This window comes from Rhineura floridana, chromosome 9 (assembly GCF_030035675.1).
Source record: "Rhineura floridana isolate rRhiFlo1 chromosome 9, rRhiFlo1.hap2, whole genome shotgun sequence".
Lineage (NCBI taxonomy): Eukaryota > Metazoa > Chordata > Lepidosauria > Squamata > Rhineuridae > Rhineura > Rhineura floridana.
The window spans coordinates 3,536,552-3,553,912 of record NC_084488.1 but is presented as its reverse complement, the minus strand read 5'-3'; the positions used below and the strand labels follow the sequence as shown (position 1 = coordinate 3,553,912).

The following is a 17,361-nucleotide window of genomic DNA, read 5'->3' as shown; positions in this document are numbered from 1 at the left end:
TATTACACTCTGGCCCTAGGGACACGGTAGAACCATCCGTTGCACGCTGTAATGAATTTGCTAGGCACTTTCAAGAAAAAATCTCTCGCATCCGTCAGGACTTGGACTCCAGTGTTATAGCAGTTGAATCAAATGAGATATCTGGAGCACAGCCTGGTCATGACTTTTTGGATGAGTTTCAATTGGTGCAGCTTGAGGACGTTGACAAGGTGATTGGACAGGTGCGTGCAACCACTTCCATGCTGGACCCTTGCCCTTCTTGGCTAATAAAAGCTAGCAGAGATGGAACAGCCGGCTGGGCCAGGGAAGTAATTAATGCCTCACTGCGTGAGGGAGAGATCCCTGCCTGCCTTAAGGCGGCAGTAGTGAGACCACTTTTGAAAAAATCCTCCCTGGACCCAGAAAATCTTAATAATTATAGGACGGTAGCAAATGTCCCATTCCTGGGCAAAGTCCTAGAAAGAGTGGTTGCGGACCAGCTCCAGACACTCTTGGATGAGATGGATTATCTGGATCCATTTCAGTTGGGTTTCAGGCCCGGTTTTGGCACGGAGACGGCCTTGGTCGCCCTGTATGATGACCTTTGTCGGGAGAAAGACAGGGGGAGTGTAACTCTATTGATTCTCCTTGATCTCTCAGCGGCTTTCGATACCATCGACCATGGTATTCTTCTGGGGAGACTTGCGGATTTGGGAGTTGGAGGTACTGCTTGGCAGTGGTTCTGCTCCTATTGGCGGGCCGTCTCCAGAAGGTAGTGCTTGGGGAGCATTGCTCGGCACCCTGGGTTCTCCAATATGGAGTTCCGCAGCGGTCAGTTCTGTCCCCCATGCTCTTTAACATCTACATGAAGTAGCTGAGTGCCGTCATTAGGAATTTTGGAGTACGTTGTCACCAGTATGCTGATGACACGCAGCTCTACTTTTCCTTTTCATATTCATCAGGTGAGGCTGTCAAGGTGCTGAACCGATGCCTGGCAGTGATAATGGACTGGATGAGAGCGAACAAATTGAAGCTCAATCCAGACAAGACTGAGATGCTGTTAGTAGGTGGTTCTCCTGACCAGATGGTGGATGTTCCACCTGTCCTGCATGAGGTTGCACTCCCCCTGAAGGAGCAGGTTCGTAGTTTGGGAGTTCTTTTAGAACCATCCCTGTCATTGGAGGCTCAGGTGGCCTCGGTGGCACGGAGTGCTTTTTACCAACTTCGGTTGGTGGCCCAGCTACGCCACTATCTGGACAGGGAGAACCTTGCTTCAGTTGTCCATGCTCTAGTAACCTCTAAATTAGATTACTGCAATGCACTCTACGTGGGGCTGCCCTTGAAAACTGCTCAGAAACTGCAGCTCGTGCAAAATGCGGCGGCCAGACTGATTACTGGGACCAAACGGTCCGAACATGTAACACTGATTCTGGCCCGCTTGCACTGGTTGCCTATATGTTTCCGGGCTCGATTCAAGGTGCTGGTTTTAACCTATAAAGCCTTGTACGGCATGGGACCACAATACCTGATGCAACGCCTCTCCCGATATGAACCTACCCGTACACTACGCTCAACATCGAAGGCCCTCCTCCGGGTGCCTACTCAGAGAGAAGCCCGGAAGATGACGACAAGAAAAAGGGCCTTCTCAGTGGTGGCCCCCGAATTATGGAATACTCTTCCTGATGAGATACGCCTGGCGCCAACATTACTATCTTTCCGGCATCAGGTAAAAACCTTCCTCTTCTCCCAGGCTTTTTAGCATTTTAACTTTACCATTTTAGCTTTTAGCATTTTTAGCATTTTAGCATTCTAACATTCCTGCATTTTAGTATTTAATATGCATTCAATATGTGTTTAATTATGTCTTAACTTTTGTATAATTAACTTATTTTAATTGATGATATGTGGTTTTTAATTGTATGTTACTGGTTTTGTTTGTTGTAAACCGCCCAGAGAGCTTCGGCTATGGGGTGGTATATAAATTTAATAAATAATAAATAAATAATAATCCATAGGATGTATTGACAGGTGCATTCATGAGCGAGTGACCCTTGTTCTGGTATGCTCAGAAAGAAAAGCCCCAATTAGTACTTACTAGGCCAGCTCAGGACATTTTGATGCCTAAGATAGACTTCTGCAGTGGCACCATCCCTCCTGCCTCTTCCTCCTTCACAATCTGCAGCAAAGCAATGGCCACCCTACTGCTTCCTCCTTCTCTCTCTTCCAGGGAGTTGCAGGAAGGCCTTTAAATGGTTTTTCCTACTGCAGCAAAGCAATGGCACTCCTACAACTGAGTCTGATGCCATCTCAGATCTCACCATACAATGTCTCACCCTGAAAAAGGATTGTGGAGTGAGATGGTGCCAGATTCAATCGTAGGAGCACCACTACTTTGCCACAGTGAGGTGTTTTGTTTTTTTTACAAGAACTGTGCTCTTGTGCACCTTCCATTAATTGGAATGTGGCTTGTGCAAGAGAACTTGGTTGGTTGTGCCTTATGTGTTCAGTGTAGGAGTAATTGGCCACATAGGCAAAACAGGACATACATTTGAATAAACTGCATATGCTAATTCATATGTATAAGCACAAATTTAGAAATAATTACTATAATTTAAATAAAAATGCAGTACATCTTACCACAGAGCTGTATGCCTGCTCAGTCTGCTGTCTAGGTGCTAACTGTTGATGGACAATTTCATAGCCCCTGTTCTCCTTTCTCTATCTTTAAATGGAACCTGGACCAGACAGCCTTTCAAATAAAGGATTGTCTTCTGTAAGGGAGGACACATAATCACCCTACTTCAAATAAAGAACTTTCTTCAGTAAACTTTGTGATACCAGCATGACATTGGGCAGGCATGAATAATCAGATGAGTTTTGCACAGAGGAATCCTAAGCATGGCTACGCAGAAGAAAGTCCTTTTATATTCAATAGGGCTTACTCCCTAGTAGGGATGTGCAAGAATTCCATCCAATTTGGATGTGGTACCGAATTTTCCATCTTTATTCTCCATAGTTGTGGATCAGATTCTTATGTAGCGATTTCTCTTGGCTGTTTTAAAAAATGGATTTTTAAAAAAACCACCTCTAAAATATTGATGTTGAGAACAATAATTTTATTGACATTTCCTTTTCATTTATCAATATTTCCTTTTAAAATATTAATATTTATTTTCAAAGAAAGAACAAAGGACAAAGAACAAACTTGAATCAATACCAATCTGTTAGGTCAATGGAATGCTTTTGAACTGGCACTAGCCAACAGATCCCATCCCTTTTCCCTAGTAAGTGTTTTTAGAGTTGCAGCTTCAGATCATAAGACAGGTGGGATTTAACTTTCCTTCTGCAGTTCTGGACATGTTAACACAATAAATCACTGTTTCGTTTATCTTTAACCACTTATAAGTACAAAAATAAGGAAAAGCTTAAAAGGGATTACCATACTGTTATTAATTTACTGACAGATAGTTATGATGGGTTTGTGATATATGCTTGACCTCAAGATACTCCCAATCATTTCCACACCCACTGCCTTTTTTTCAAAGCTAGCTATTGTGTATAAAGGCACCATACCATTGCCTCTATACACAGGCGAACCTAGAGAGGAACTCAAGTTTGGTAAGACTAATATCTTGTACTCTTTATAAATTTTTCAGGAGGAAATACGGTTGCAGCCGGGAGGTGCAGATACCAATTAATTGTGTTGGGGTTTCTCTCTCTCTCTGTTTTTCAGCTCCATCACTAGATACTCTTTTCCAAACATCCGAAATGGATTTCAGAAATTCTTATGTATCTCTAGTAAAAGGGGTTCAGTCTTTTGACTTTAGTGGAGGGTTCCGTCCTAGTGAGCTTCTGCTGACAGGAGATAAAGCTTTCCCAGTTCTTGTGAGTACGAATGGGCAAGTACTCATTGCTTCAACTCAGTATGGAAAGGGCCGCATGGTGGTTGTCTCGCATGAAGAAGTCCTGAAAAATCCCCAGTTCTTGCTGTTCATTAAAAATGCTTTGCAGTGGCTCAAACCCTCCCTGGCAGCACAGGTGGGTGTCCATGCAAGCTTGGATCCCCTCTCTCAAATGCTCCTCCTCAATGGTGTGAAAGTGCAGCCAGGGGCAGCCCTTGGGGCTTCCCTAGGAGTGTACTGCACAGATGCCTATGATGAGACGCATGCAGACAACCTTGTGCAATTTGTAAAGCATGGCGGGGGTCTGCTCATCGCAGGGCAGGCCCTGCAATGGACACGTCAACATGGCATGCAGAATGTGCTGCTTGGGTTTCCAGGCAACTGGGTGACTAGTGTGGCTGGCGTGTACTTCACTGGCCATGCAGGAGACAACGGGATGTTCCCAGTGTCCAAAGAAATGCCGAAGATTCCACTCATCACCCAGTAAGTAAATCTCTTGTTTGCATTATTCTTCTTAGATGCAGAAATAAACTTTTATTTATCTCTAAACCACTCCCCTACATTCCACCCATGTGCACGTGTGTAACAGAAAATGGAAAACTTGACATGAATTTGACCAAATACAGGTAAGAACTCAAAGTCTGCTTGGTGGTGGTGAAAAAGCACATGGCACTCTCTCATTTAACCCAGCAGAACTCTTTCAAGTGGTGCATGGCTTTCTGGTACAAAAGGTGATGATGGTTAGAGTGTTGGACTACAACCTGGGAGACCAGGGTTCAAATCCCCACACAGCCATGAAGCTCACTGGGTGACCCTAGGCCAGTCACTGCCTCTCAGCCTCAAAGAAAGGCAATGGTAAACCCCCTCTGAATACTGCTTACCATGAAAACCCTATTCATTGGGTCACCATAAGTTGGGATCCACATGAAGGCAGTCCAAGGAGCCATCAAGGGATCACTGCAACTTATTTGCTAAACACTGAGGATAAAATTACTCATATTTGTAGCCACCTGGATGCTACTTTACTTACAGAATCAGTGGAAATTACCTGAGTTCTTTGGGGCGGAGGGGGGGAATTTGGCTAATTTGTTTGAAACAATTTTAGGGATTAGTTAAACGACTACACACCCTTATACAAATGAATTGATTTAAGCCTTTAGACTGTATAAGACTGAATATAAAATGTTCTACGGGAAAAAATCCAGGGGGCATCCCTTATGGGGGTTGCCTCCCCCCTCCTTTTGCAGGGTTTTAATTTCTTCTTATTGAATGTAGTGGATTTATAGGGCTCAATCCATTACATTCAACAGGAGAAGAAGTCAGACACTACAGAGGCAAAAAGTGAGGGAGTTGCAGAGCCCATCCCACGGAAGCTGGGTTTTCTCTCACCTCAGTTTTTGATGTTGCAGGGTCTAAATATTCCCATCTTCAATGTAATGGTTACAGTGTAATGCTCCATTGTAATGTGATGGAGGCAGTTCTTTTCATGCCTGGATTTTAAATGAGAGAAGAAGGTCAAAGTTGTAAAGCTCGCCTCTCCTGTGAGGTGGCTGTAACAAGCTCCCAAAGCTGTTTTCACAGCCTGGCTTGGAGCACTGCCATGGCATCGCATGTGTGTCTGTAGGACACACAAAGAAAAAAGTCATTACAGACAAATTGGCAGGTCACCTTCTTGTGACACTCCTCAGCTCACTGAAGGTACTGGCCAGATGCAACTGGTGAGATAAGTTCTCCTTGCATTTTTGTTAGCCATGCAACAAAAATAGCATATTATATCAGTGTGGTGTGCATCTCTCACTGGAAAAGTTAAGGCTATTCTGAAACTGTCTTTGTGGAATTATAGACTAAAGCCCTCTAAGGAATTTGCCAGTAAACATTTAAAGCAATGAGTTTCAGCCCAAAACTGCATATCAATCCTAATGACAAAACAAGTGCACACATGAAATAATAATCTCTGAGATCCCTCAAGAATGATAAGAATATGTTGACTTGCTAGAGTGGTCTGCATCATGATGATAAGAATTACAATTGCTTCCTTCCCCCCAGGCATGGACTAGATATCCAAAGTGATTTAACAGCTCTTCTGAATGGCATCACCAAGTTCAATATACAGGATGGTGTTCCATCACAACTGCTAATCTATGGAGCCTTGGCATTTCCAGTTGCCATAGATGACTCTCAGCAGTCATTTCTGGCAGCTGCTCGCTATGGCAGGGGGCGTGTTATTGTAAGTTCTCATGAAAACCTGTTTAGCACACCATCAATGAAAACATTTATTCTCAATGCTATCCACTGGCTTAGTTCTGGAAAAGGAGGAAAGACTGGTGTTGGAGATTACCTCCAGGACCTGTATTCCACGTTAGATCAAGCAAAGATCCCATGTGAGCTAACAGATCTTAAAGATGGTCTAAGCGTATATTGTTGTATGGCCTACAGTGACAGAGAGGTGGAAAAAATCCATGAATTTGTCTCCGAAGGAGGTGGTCTCCTGATTGGGGGACAAGCCTGGTCATGGGCTCCAGGAAATACTAGTTCCAATGTTATTGCTGAGTATCCAGGAAACAAGATACTAAAGAAGTTTGGAATTGCAATTCTTGGGGATGTCATCAACTCATCTGATCAAAGCTACCCAGCTAGACAGGCCAAAGAAGTTGTTTCATCCTATCACTTCCGGAAAGCGTTCTTCCAATTCCAGCAACACATTCAGAATCAGCAAGCTCTAAAGTTACCATATTCATCATGGATTAAGAAGCTAGTCCAAGACTCTGTTACATTCTTAAAGATCCCAGCTGCTGACTCCCCTCCTGTCTTCTCTATTCATGAAGATGTGATGGAGCTGATCAAGTTGAGTGGAATTCCTGATGTCAGTGCAAACAAGCCCATCAAATCCAATTCAGTGGAAGCATTTTTAATCAGCCTGTCTTCAGAGCTCTACAACATTTCCCCAGAGTTCCAAAAGCTAGTGTCCAGCCTTAATCAACATCTCGGAACAGTTTATCCTATTTCCCCTCCTCAGACTATTAGGATAAATGGAAAGAATAACGGTAAGAAATATTTTCTGTTTTTAGTTCAGCTAATTATCCCCAGAGATCCCTGCAGCTTTGCTCTGTTAGCTTTAGCTATCTAACTGGCTGGCTTGCTGAGAATATGCCATAGGCTGGGAAGCCCCTGGTTGAAATCTCACCTTGTCCATGAAAGAGAGGCAGACAGACAGACAGACACCTGACCTTTTTTCTCTTTTTGTGAAATGCTGTCCCTTGTTTCAGAGCAGCAGTAGAAAGTACTCTTCCTGGCAGTTGTAGCTGCAAGCACACCGCCCTCATCCCCAAACTTATTTGTGATGCAGCTCTGTGATAATGTATCATTTCCAGGAAACATCTAGAGGAAAGAAAAGTGAGGGCTGGCAGCTACTGGGAAGAACATCCCTTGCGGCTGGTGCCAGTAAGCTCTCCCATTTCAGTGGACAATGAGCAGATAAGATTTTAACTCCAACTGAAATCTAAGAAAGCCCTGCATTCTGCAATTCTCCTGGGAGTAAGTCCCACTTAACACAAAGGGAATTACATGCAAACATTTAGGACGTAGTACAGGAACAACACAGATATCATTTTGGAGAAATGGTGGGATTAGAGCCAAAGAAATCGACAGTTTTCCATTACTTCTAAGACATTTCAAGGATTTTATGCAAACATCACAGTAAAATCTCTGTTTAACATATATAAAGTTTTGAAAGTCTTGACCTCAGAGGGAAAGTATTTTTAAAAAGAAATAAGAAATGGTTTAATTTTGTCTTTAACTGATTTCAGTCAGATTTCATAAGATTTCAACTGCTTTGATCTCTTGCAGGAAATGAAGCATGGAGAAGCACCGGCCTCTATGTCCCTCCAGCAAAAACAGCCACCTTGCTGTTTCCATACACTGTCACGGGTGCTAATTTACAGGTGCTAACCTACTTACAATACTTTCTCCTGAATTAAAGACAACAAAATCTGTCCTTTTACTATACAGTTCTACTTCTGGAGACTAGAATTTCAGTTAGTCGTTTCATTGCTAATTTGAAACTATTGTGATTGGTCTGACACACTATTTCTTCCTGGCAGGCACCTCTAGCATAATATTCCTTGTATTCTTCCACTTCACGCTTGTAGAACACTGGCATCAGGGGACTCAGCCTAATCTATAAGAGGATTCAGGCTGTAAACCTATACAGACTTACCTGGGACTACTCCCCAGTGAACTCAGTGGGACTTACTTCTGAGTAAACATATATATGATTGCGCCAATCAATGTACTGCATGGAACTGGATTCATTTTTTAATCTATCTAACTGTTAGCATCAGCACAGTTTCAACATGAGATTCTCTTGCACATCAAAGGAACAGAACAGACCATGTAGTGCTTAATAGCCCATTATCTTTTGTGGCGAAGTTTGGCTTGCAGCATCAACTTTCTTTTCTCCAGGTACAGATTGGTTGTCATTCTGATGACTTAAGTGACGCTGAGGAGTTGAAGCGTGCTCCAGTAGTGACAAGAAGATTTGAAGTTAAGACTCAGAGGGTAGAAGTCTCCAGCCTGTGGGGTGGCCTCTTATACATCATTGTGCCAGAGAAGTCTTCAATGGGCCACATCTCTGTCACCATCGAAGGGGCAGTCCAGGCACCTTATTTCAAGCATGGTAAGAAGGCACAAGAGAAGAAAGTAAAGGACAACCACAAGCCCCTATGCACACTGACTTGTGAATAAGTCTCAGTGGAACTTATTTCTGAGTAGACGTGCATAAGATTGCGCCAGAAATGTGATTTGAACTTTTAAAAAATGTATTTGAATTCAAATATAAGAGGATTGGCAAGCTAGAAGGAGCCCAGCTGCATTCCGGTAGTCTCCCATTCTGGTGCTCCATACCTGGCCATACTTTCAGCATTGCTGTAATATCTGCTGTTGCAAAGTTTATAAAATAATGGGAGACTGAAGCATGGAATGAACAAACTTTAACTCTGTGCAATTCTAATGATCTCAGAATAAGTGCTGCCCCGTCTAAATTCTCTGTTGGTGTTGCCAGCACTTGCTGCCCTCTTTGTAGTAACTCATGCACATCCTAGCTCCTCCCAGGGTTACAGCTTTCCTTATCTTCGGTTCTGACTTCAGCGCTGACTGCTGTCTGGCCTGTATTTGAAAGGATGCTAGAATCAGCTGAGGCAATCCAGAACGTGAGAATCCCCAAAGTTGTTTTGTTAATGGGTTTAGAAATAATAATCATATCATATCATATGATAATGATAATAATAAAATGCAAATTGACTTGATTTGAGTTTTACCCACTCCCATCTACGTGGCACTTGTCTTCTTCTTACTTATCTTTATTTTCTATGTATAGATGCAAATGCTGTTAATGGGTATTATCTAGTTTGTTTATTATGTAGTTTGTTTTTTAAAGACTATGATTATTTCTCTTTTAAATTCACTTGTCTTGCTACTTGCTGTTATCCAAATAAGGAATAATTGGACAATATATTTTTAAAGTCAGTGAATAAAATAGGCATGTCTCTTTAAAATGTTGTTTTAGGTGAAACCAGTGCATCTGCCTGGCAGAACACCATCCGCCACTACACTGCTCCCTGGGCTGAACTTGAAACTGAGAACATTGTTTTGACAGTGCCCACAGAGCAAGTGCAAACTATAGACAATCCAGAGATTCTTCTCACCACCTGGGACAATATGATGAAGGGGGTTGCCAAGCTGGCATCCATCCCTGCTATTTTACCCAGACCAGAAAGAATTGTGGCAGATGTTCAAATATCAGTTGGTAAGTACTTTCTGATTCACACATATGTGGCTGAAAGTGGCAAAAGTGGCATTTTGTACAATGCAGCAGTGTTTAGAGAAGTGTTATTCATGTCCTCTAAAAATAGTCCAGGGAGCATTTATGCGCTAGAAATTTCAGTTGGTTAGTTATTTAGCCCTTTAGTTCTTGTGACTTATCCCTGAAGATTTCTGGGAATTGTAGTCGGAGGAGCCAGGCATGCAAAAGGAGAATCTGGCCTTAACTTTATCATTTCTCTTGGTGGTGGTCTTGGATCTGTACCACCCATTTCCCCTCCCAGTACTATGAATGAACAATCAATATGTATCCCCCAATGAAAGTGCAGTTGTAGCTTCCCTAGTTGCTTGCCTTAGGTTCTCCCTAGCAAACGGCCTTTCATCTCATTCTCCCTTGCCCCAAGGGAGTCTGTTCATGATATACATCCCCTTTCAAACAAGTTGTCTAGGTGTGCTATTGTACTGGGGCACAGCCCCATATGATGCAACAACCTTACTGAAACTAAGCAAGTTTGGGTTGGGTCAATGCTGGGAGGGAACCTAAGAATCATAATGGAAGAAACATGAGATATATAAAATGTACTAAATGCTTCTTTTAAAAATAGACTGACCATCCTTTTTCTAGCCGTTAGCAATGTGCATACCCTAAAAATGGCTTACTAAGTGGTGCCTTAGCTAGCATTGTCCCCCTACAACAATATGTTGTCGAGGAGCATTAGATGAATGAAAGCTTTCTGTACAGGGAATTTTCAGCTTCTATCAGAAAGCAATAACTATATGTTGAATATATGAAACTGCTTTAAAGCCAGTCAGGTCATTGGTTCATCTAGCCCAGGACTACCTACTGATGCTGGGAAGTTGCTCTCCAATTTGCAGGCGGGGTCTTTCCCACCTCTGCCACCTAAGATCAATTTAACTAGAGATCCTGGGAGATAGACCTTCATTTAGTACATAACTGAATATATGTTCGCAACAGGCACAATTGCTTGAACAGAAAACCACTTGTGCTACCACTGTAGTTCTGCAGTTTAATCAACTGGATACTTAGATTGTTGTATCTACACCAGTTCCCTGGCCTTTCATTCATAAGTATGGGTCTATTTTATGTCTCTTCCCCCTCACCCACCCCTCCTTAGGTTGGATGCATTCTGGCTACCCTGTCATGCTTCACTTGGAGTCGGTACAAGAGATGATAGATGTTCAGTCCATACATGCCAAAGGACTATGGGGTCCCATCCATGAGCTGGGACACAACCAGCAGCAGAGTGGATGGGATTTTCCACCTCATACCACTGAAGCCACCTGCAATCTCTGGTCTGTTTATGTGAACGAGACTATACTGAACACTCCAAGAGAAAGGGCCCACGAAGATCTTTTGCCAGAGCTCAGAAAGACAAGGATTGAAAATTATGTTCGGAGGGGTCAGCTGAAGGACTTTGAAATATTTACTGCACTGGAACCTTATTTGCAGGTAACATGCAATAAAAGTAGGTTAACCTTCCAAATCTAAAAACATTTATTCAGAAGTAAGTATAATTTATATCTACAAACTTTTCTTCCAAGTAAGTGTGCTGCCTCACTAAATGACCAAAATAATAATAATACTCATCTTCTTTAAAAGTCAAAGCTGCCACCCACATAAAAGCAAGATAATTCAAGATAAAGCTGTAATCTTATAAGCATGCAAGCTTTTTTGTTTGCTTAAAAAAGTCCTACATAACTAGTTCTATGATTAAACATTCAGACTATAAAGACTTATTAAAATATAATGTTTAAAGTCTCATAGTAACAATACACTGAAAGTAGTTGCTGGGGTTAAAATTGCATTTTCTCCAACAACAACGTAAATTGAGCTTTTTCTGCAAAAGATGTGCTACTATTCAGAAAAACATTTCAGTCCTTCTATCGTACAGTACTTTTATTAGCTTAAATTGGTCACCTGCAAAGGACTTGACATTTTACATCTTAAAATTTAATCCAGGGAACACAACACTTGTCTTTTATTAAAGCAGCTTCATATCACTAGAAACATAGGAAGCTGCCTTATACTGAATCTGACCATCTAGCCCAGAATTGTCTACACCACTGTTCAGGAACCTCTGGCCTATGGGCCAAACTAGGCCCATCAATGGTACATTTGTGGTTCAGGAGGCTGTTTCTCTCAAATCAACCCACTTGTCCCATATCTGATGTCATATGCGACATCAGGCACAGGGCAGGTAGAAACACATTTGCAAAAGTGTGCTTCCAATTGTTCTTTGCAAGGTTTCTTCTAATGTGCAGCTAGACATATTTTGTGCAGTTTCAAAAAATATGTGCCATGTGAAATAGGTTTTTGTGCAGTTGGACATATGGGATCTAATAAGGAGCTGGTAGTTTCTAAAAAAAGAAATAGATGAGAAAAGATGAAAAGAAATAGAAAATGAAGATAAATATTGGTTCCTTTAACATCTTCATAACCTTATATTAATAGTATATTATTGGACTAATTACTGGTTTGGGAGTGGGCAGTGTGCTGGCTGCTTGTGCTGTAGGGAAAAAAGCTTAGAATAAACCCTTGTTCCTTCATTAAGTGAGGCTTGCTTTCAGCACCAATCAGCTGGCATCAGGTGATTTGAAAGGGGGGAGCGCCAACCATCTGTCAAAATCCCCCATGGGAAAGGTCAGGCTGTGGCTCCCTGACTGGATCCTGTCCCCCACCCCTGATCTATACTGACTGGCAGTGGCTGGCCCTCCACGGTCTCTCCTAGCCTTACACAAAGATTCCAGGGATTGAACCTGGGACTTTCTGAATGCAAAACATGTGCTCTATCGCTGAGCTACAATCCTCCCTTCCCCCCTGTATCTTTATGCTACTCATTACACAATTTCCCAGTTTCCAGGTAAAGTTCCCTTTCAGTCCCTTATTAGTCAATGGCTGTATCAGCCAGTTCTTCCTCAGATTCTTTCCATTTATTTATTTATTTATTTATTTATTTATTTATTTTACTTGTATACCGCCCCATAGCTGAAGCTCTCTGGGCGGTTTACAGTAACTAAAAACAAATACAATTTAAAATACATCTTGACCATCGTGTACGGGTGGGTTCGTGTCGGGGGAGGCGTTCCATCAGGTATTGTGGTCCCAAGCCGTGTAAGGCTTTATAGGTCAAGACCAGCGCCTTGAATTGAGCTTGGAACCATACAGGCAGCCAATGCAAGCGGTGCACTTGCTCGTGCTACAGCTGATTTACACATGCATGCCTATCACTTGATACCTGTTTGCGTGATGACTGAAAGCTGAGCGTGTGAACCACTTCCACTGAAAAGCATTGTGTTCTACTTTGAAGCAATATAGAAGATCCATTACTGATATTTGACAGTTCCATACATGGCAGGTTTGATATAGTTATTGTGATGAGAATCCATGTTTGAACTAGCCTTTAGAAAGCTTATACAGAAAGCCATTCTCCCATTTTCAAGAGAGAACAAAACCACAAATATCACCACTAATATGATTTGGAGTTTCTTTTGAATCTACTAACTACGGCTAGATTGACTCAGAACTCTAGCGCCTAACTGCATTTTCTTATGTGACATAAAAAACTACATGGCTCAGAATCTGTATGTGAATTAAAGAGAAACCTCATCTGTTTATTTCTACAGCATATTAACAAATGAGGCACTGTAGACATTCTGAGCATAACTCGTGGAAACCTACTCCTTACTTTGTTGACTACAGAAATCATTATGAAGTACTTGAGAAAGGAACTAAATACACATTCTCTAATTTTCAGCTACAGGAAGCATTTGGATGGGAGCCTTACATGCGCATCTTTGCCGAATACCAAAAAATGACCAAAATCCCAGAAGACAACGAGTCCAAGATGAATCTGTGGGCAGAAAAGTTCTCACAGCAAGTGAACAGAAATCTGGCCCCTTTCTTTAAAGCCTGGAAGTGGCCTATTAAGGATGAGCTTTCTCAGAAACTGGCCAGATCCTTCCCTACATGGGTAGAGAATCCAATGCAGCAGTATGCATCTCCATAAGGAATCGGAAGTGATAGGAATCATGTTTGCTAGCATTTGAATAACTGGTCATTAAATTGCATAAGTTTGAACAATATATTTAAAATGAATCAACTGCAAAATGAATACCACCTAAAATTGCTTGCTGATGATTTGAGTTTGGTAATTTGGCTGTTGCTTTTTTAAAAATGAAGATCTGCTGGCATGTTAGAATCTATTATGAACAGTTTGATCATCTTGGAAATGCCATGCCATTTAGCATCATTGTTAACACATTAACTATACAAATTTATATTTTAATGAAACAACATAGTAATTCTGTTGGGCAGCCTTCATCTTTGGTGGCAGGAAACTATCTTTTGCCTATACTGTAAAGGATCATATGCCTTGATGGTGCTGAATGAATGGGTTTGTAATGCATCTTTCCTGTTGGTGGCCTATAATTGAAACTATGATATTTAATAAAAGTGAAAATGATTATTCAATTGCACACCTGACTGTCTCTGTCTGCATTCATGGGTGTTCTTCACATTTTGTCTTCAACATTGTTCCTGAACTATTTGGAAGTCTACATCAACTCATTATATGGTGGTAGCAAATAGATAGCACTGTCCTTCCCACATTGTCATACATGAATCTTAAAGCAGCTCTTACTTTGTACTGCAAATGTAAAAGTTAAAAAATGCTCATTTACATTACAGATCTGTCTCCTCTGTCTTACCTTTATTATCCAAAATAAAATGTTAATATAAATAGCATGAGAAGACTCATAGTATCTTTATTACTTAGCAGAAAGAGAGCATAATTAAATCAGTTTTGCTGATTTCAGTATTTTTATTTCAGGTTCATCGATTTCAATAGTTGAGATTTAAGCATGTGCTTAAAACCAATAGGATGCAAAAGTACTTAACTGTGATTGGATTGCTATAACCAATGATAACTTTATGAACTGTATTATATCTCCGCAATCTTTCTGGCCAAGATGTTTCCTGATTTCTCTCCCTAATCTCCTTTATTTCCACCTTTGGACTTGCCTTCTGCACATTCTTAAGGGCTTATCTACATGGTGGTTTACTGTGTGTTTGCTGCTACTCACATGTCCTCTTAATTTACATTGTTCACATGACATTACCAGTAAACAGAAGCTATCACACAGTTTTCCCCCAACCCGCTGATAATACAAAAAGTGAAGAAAACTATGTCTCCACTCCGCTCCACTCATAGCTGCAGATGCTTTTCTTTGATGTTTTTAGGTGGGTGTGTCAATTGTTACTTTTTCAAACACCGCTTTCCATGCCAACTATATCCTCTCTTCTTTCATTTTGTTTTTTATGGGTTGACAAACAACTGGGTATGTTTAGCCTGGAGAAGACTGAGGAGAGATATGATAGTACTCTTCAAGTACATGAAAGGTTGTCACACAGAGGAGGGCCGGGATCTCTTCTCGATCGTCCCAGAGTGCAGGACACGGAATAATGGGCTCAAGTTGCAGGAAGCCAGATCTCGACTGGACATCAAGAAAAACTTCCTAACTGTTAGAGCCATACAACAATGGAGCCAATTACCTAGAGAGGTAGTGGGCTCTCTGACACTGGAGGCATTCAAGAGGCAGCTGGACAGCCATCTGTCGGGAATGATTTGATTTGGATTCCTGCATTGAGCAGGGGGTTGGACTTGATGGCCTTACAGGCCCCTTCCAACTCTATGATTCTATGATTCCATGATTCCAGCTGCTCTCCTCTGTTGGTCTTTTTGATGTTGTTGCAAAGAGCCACAGACTACTGACAGTGTCCTACAGCTATTTACTGCAACAAGCAGTCTTGCTTGTTGCAAATGAATGGTGCCTTTATATTTTTCCCTTTAACCCCTAACTTTTAACTGCTCAAACAAAGGTTTATAATTTCAGCTGTACTCACATCATCTATTTTCCTCTTATTTGCAGACACCTAGAAAGAATGGGAAGGAGATTTTTCTTTCTTTCCACCCAACTTTGTTTGTGCTCAAACAAAGGTTTGTACTGCCAGCTGTATCAACTCAAAATAAGCTTATTCAGCTAGTTTCTTTGTAATTGCCATGCTGGGTACCCAGTTTAACATATCTAAAGGCAAGGGTTTATCTGGTGATGCATTAGGAGACTAGCCTTTCAATCTCAGCTTGCTGGGGCATTCAAATAGCTTCTGTGTAAAGTTGAAAAATACCAATATATAAGAACTTCAAACAGAAATAGCAGCAGCAATACAAACAACTTTAAAAGTCATAGATCAACTCACACAGCATATTACAATTGCTAAAGCAGGAATAAAAAAATTCATTTGCCCACAAAGACCACTGGCAATTCAGACAAGGTACAGTAGGGGACAAAGTTTCAAAACTCCTGATCTAGAGCATCTAAGCTAACTTTGGGTCGTCCATCCATGAGGTGTCTGTTCTTTTTCCACCACGCCCTTTTGCTCACCATTTTGGGTCCCCCCTCAGGTTTTTTTAAGGAATCTACTGCAGCTGGCAAAATTAATTGAGCATGTTCGGTTCTCTAGCTACCAGAGGGAATGAAAATGTACAATTAGAGGGTGTGGTCATTAGGAAACTGCTCGATGGATCCTTCATAGAGGTAGGACAGCTGGTGTGAATGGAAAAGACCATGTTTGCAGCTAGCATTGAGCACTCATTGCACACAGTGCAAATAGAAAACAGAGGTAGAAACAGCGTGTTAAAGGAAAATTTTAGCCCTTGGTAGTCCAAAGTACCTGTTTGGGAATGCTATTTGCTAAAGTAAAGTCTAATAATAATAATAATAATAAAATTTTATTTGTTAGTCGCCTATCTGGCCGAATTAACGGCCACTCTAGGCGACGTACATTTCCAATAAAATACAATATAAAACCAATAAAAACATACTCAACCATTAAAAACACCACTCTTTCAAGTGGTCAGCAACATAAAAAACCTAACCCTCCCCAGAAGTGCCATAGGCCTGTCTGAACAGCCAGGTTTTTAAGGCTTGGCAAAAGCCTATCAAGGAGGGGGCATGGCAGAGATCGAAAGGAAGGGAGTTCCAGAGGGTGGGAGCCACAATTGAAAATGCCCTCTCTCTGGTTCGCACCAGCCTAGCTTTTTCAGCTGGGGGAATCGAGAGAAGGTCTTGTGTGGCTGATCTAGTTAGGCGGCCTAATTGGTGATGCTGGAGGCGCTCCTTAAGATAAACTGGGCCGAAACCGTATAGGGCTTTAAAGGTCAGTACCAGCACCTTGAATTGGGCCCGGTAAACAACTGGTAACCAGTGTAGATCTATTAACACTGGTGTGATGTGATCACAGCGACGACAGTTCCCAATTAAATGAGCCGCCGCATTCTGTATCAGCTGTAATTTCCGGATCGTCTTCAAGGCAGCCCCACGTAGAGCGCATTACAGTAGTCTAAGCGAGAGGAGACCAGGGCATGTACCACTCGTGGGAGCAGGTGGACAGGAAGGTAGGGCTGCAGCTTCCGTATCAGATGAAGTTGATACCAAGCTGCCTGGCTCACTGCCAAAACCTGGGCCTCCATGGACAGTTGGGAGTCGAGAATGACCCCGAGGCTGCGGACCTGGTCTTTCAGGGGTAATTTTACTCCATTAAGTATCAGGTCTATATCTCCCAACTTATTCTTATCTCCGACGA

The 17,361-nt window shown here is 41.8% G+C and overlaps 1 protein-coding gene across 1 annotated transcript; it reads left to right on the top strand.

Annotated features, from left to right (window-relative positions):
• Positions 1-3,747: 3,747 nt before the first annotated feature.
• LOC133364308 (TRPM8 channel-associated factor 2-like) lies at positions 3,748-13,726 on the top strand. Its single transcript, XM_061584675.1, has 7 exons — positions 3,748-4,364; positions 5,928-6,925; positions 7,728-7,822; positions 8,343-8,556; positions 9,445-9,684; positions 10,835-11,169; positions 13,475-13,726. The coding sequence occupies exons 1-7, from the start codon at positions 3,748-3,750 to the stop codon at positions 13,724-13,726; spliced, it is 2,751 nt and encodes a 916-aa protein (XP_061440659.1).
• The last annotated feature ends 3,635 nt before the right edge of the window (positions 13,727-17,361 follow it).

Coding starts and splice junctions, on each gene's coding strand:
- LOC133364308 (XM_061584675.1), top strand. CDS start 3,748: ATGGATTTCAGAAATTCTTATGTATCTCTAGTAAAAGGGGTTCAGTCT. Junction 7,823..8,342: donor TCACGGGTGCTAATTTACAG/GTGCTAACCTAC, acceptor TCTTTTCTCCAG/GTACAGATTGGTTGTCATTC. Junction 8,557..9,444: donor GGCACCTTATTTCAAGCATG/GTAAGAAGGCAC, acceptor ATGTTGTTTTAG/GTGAAACCAGTGCATCTGCC.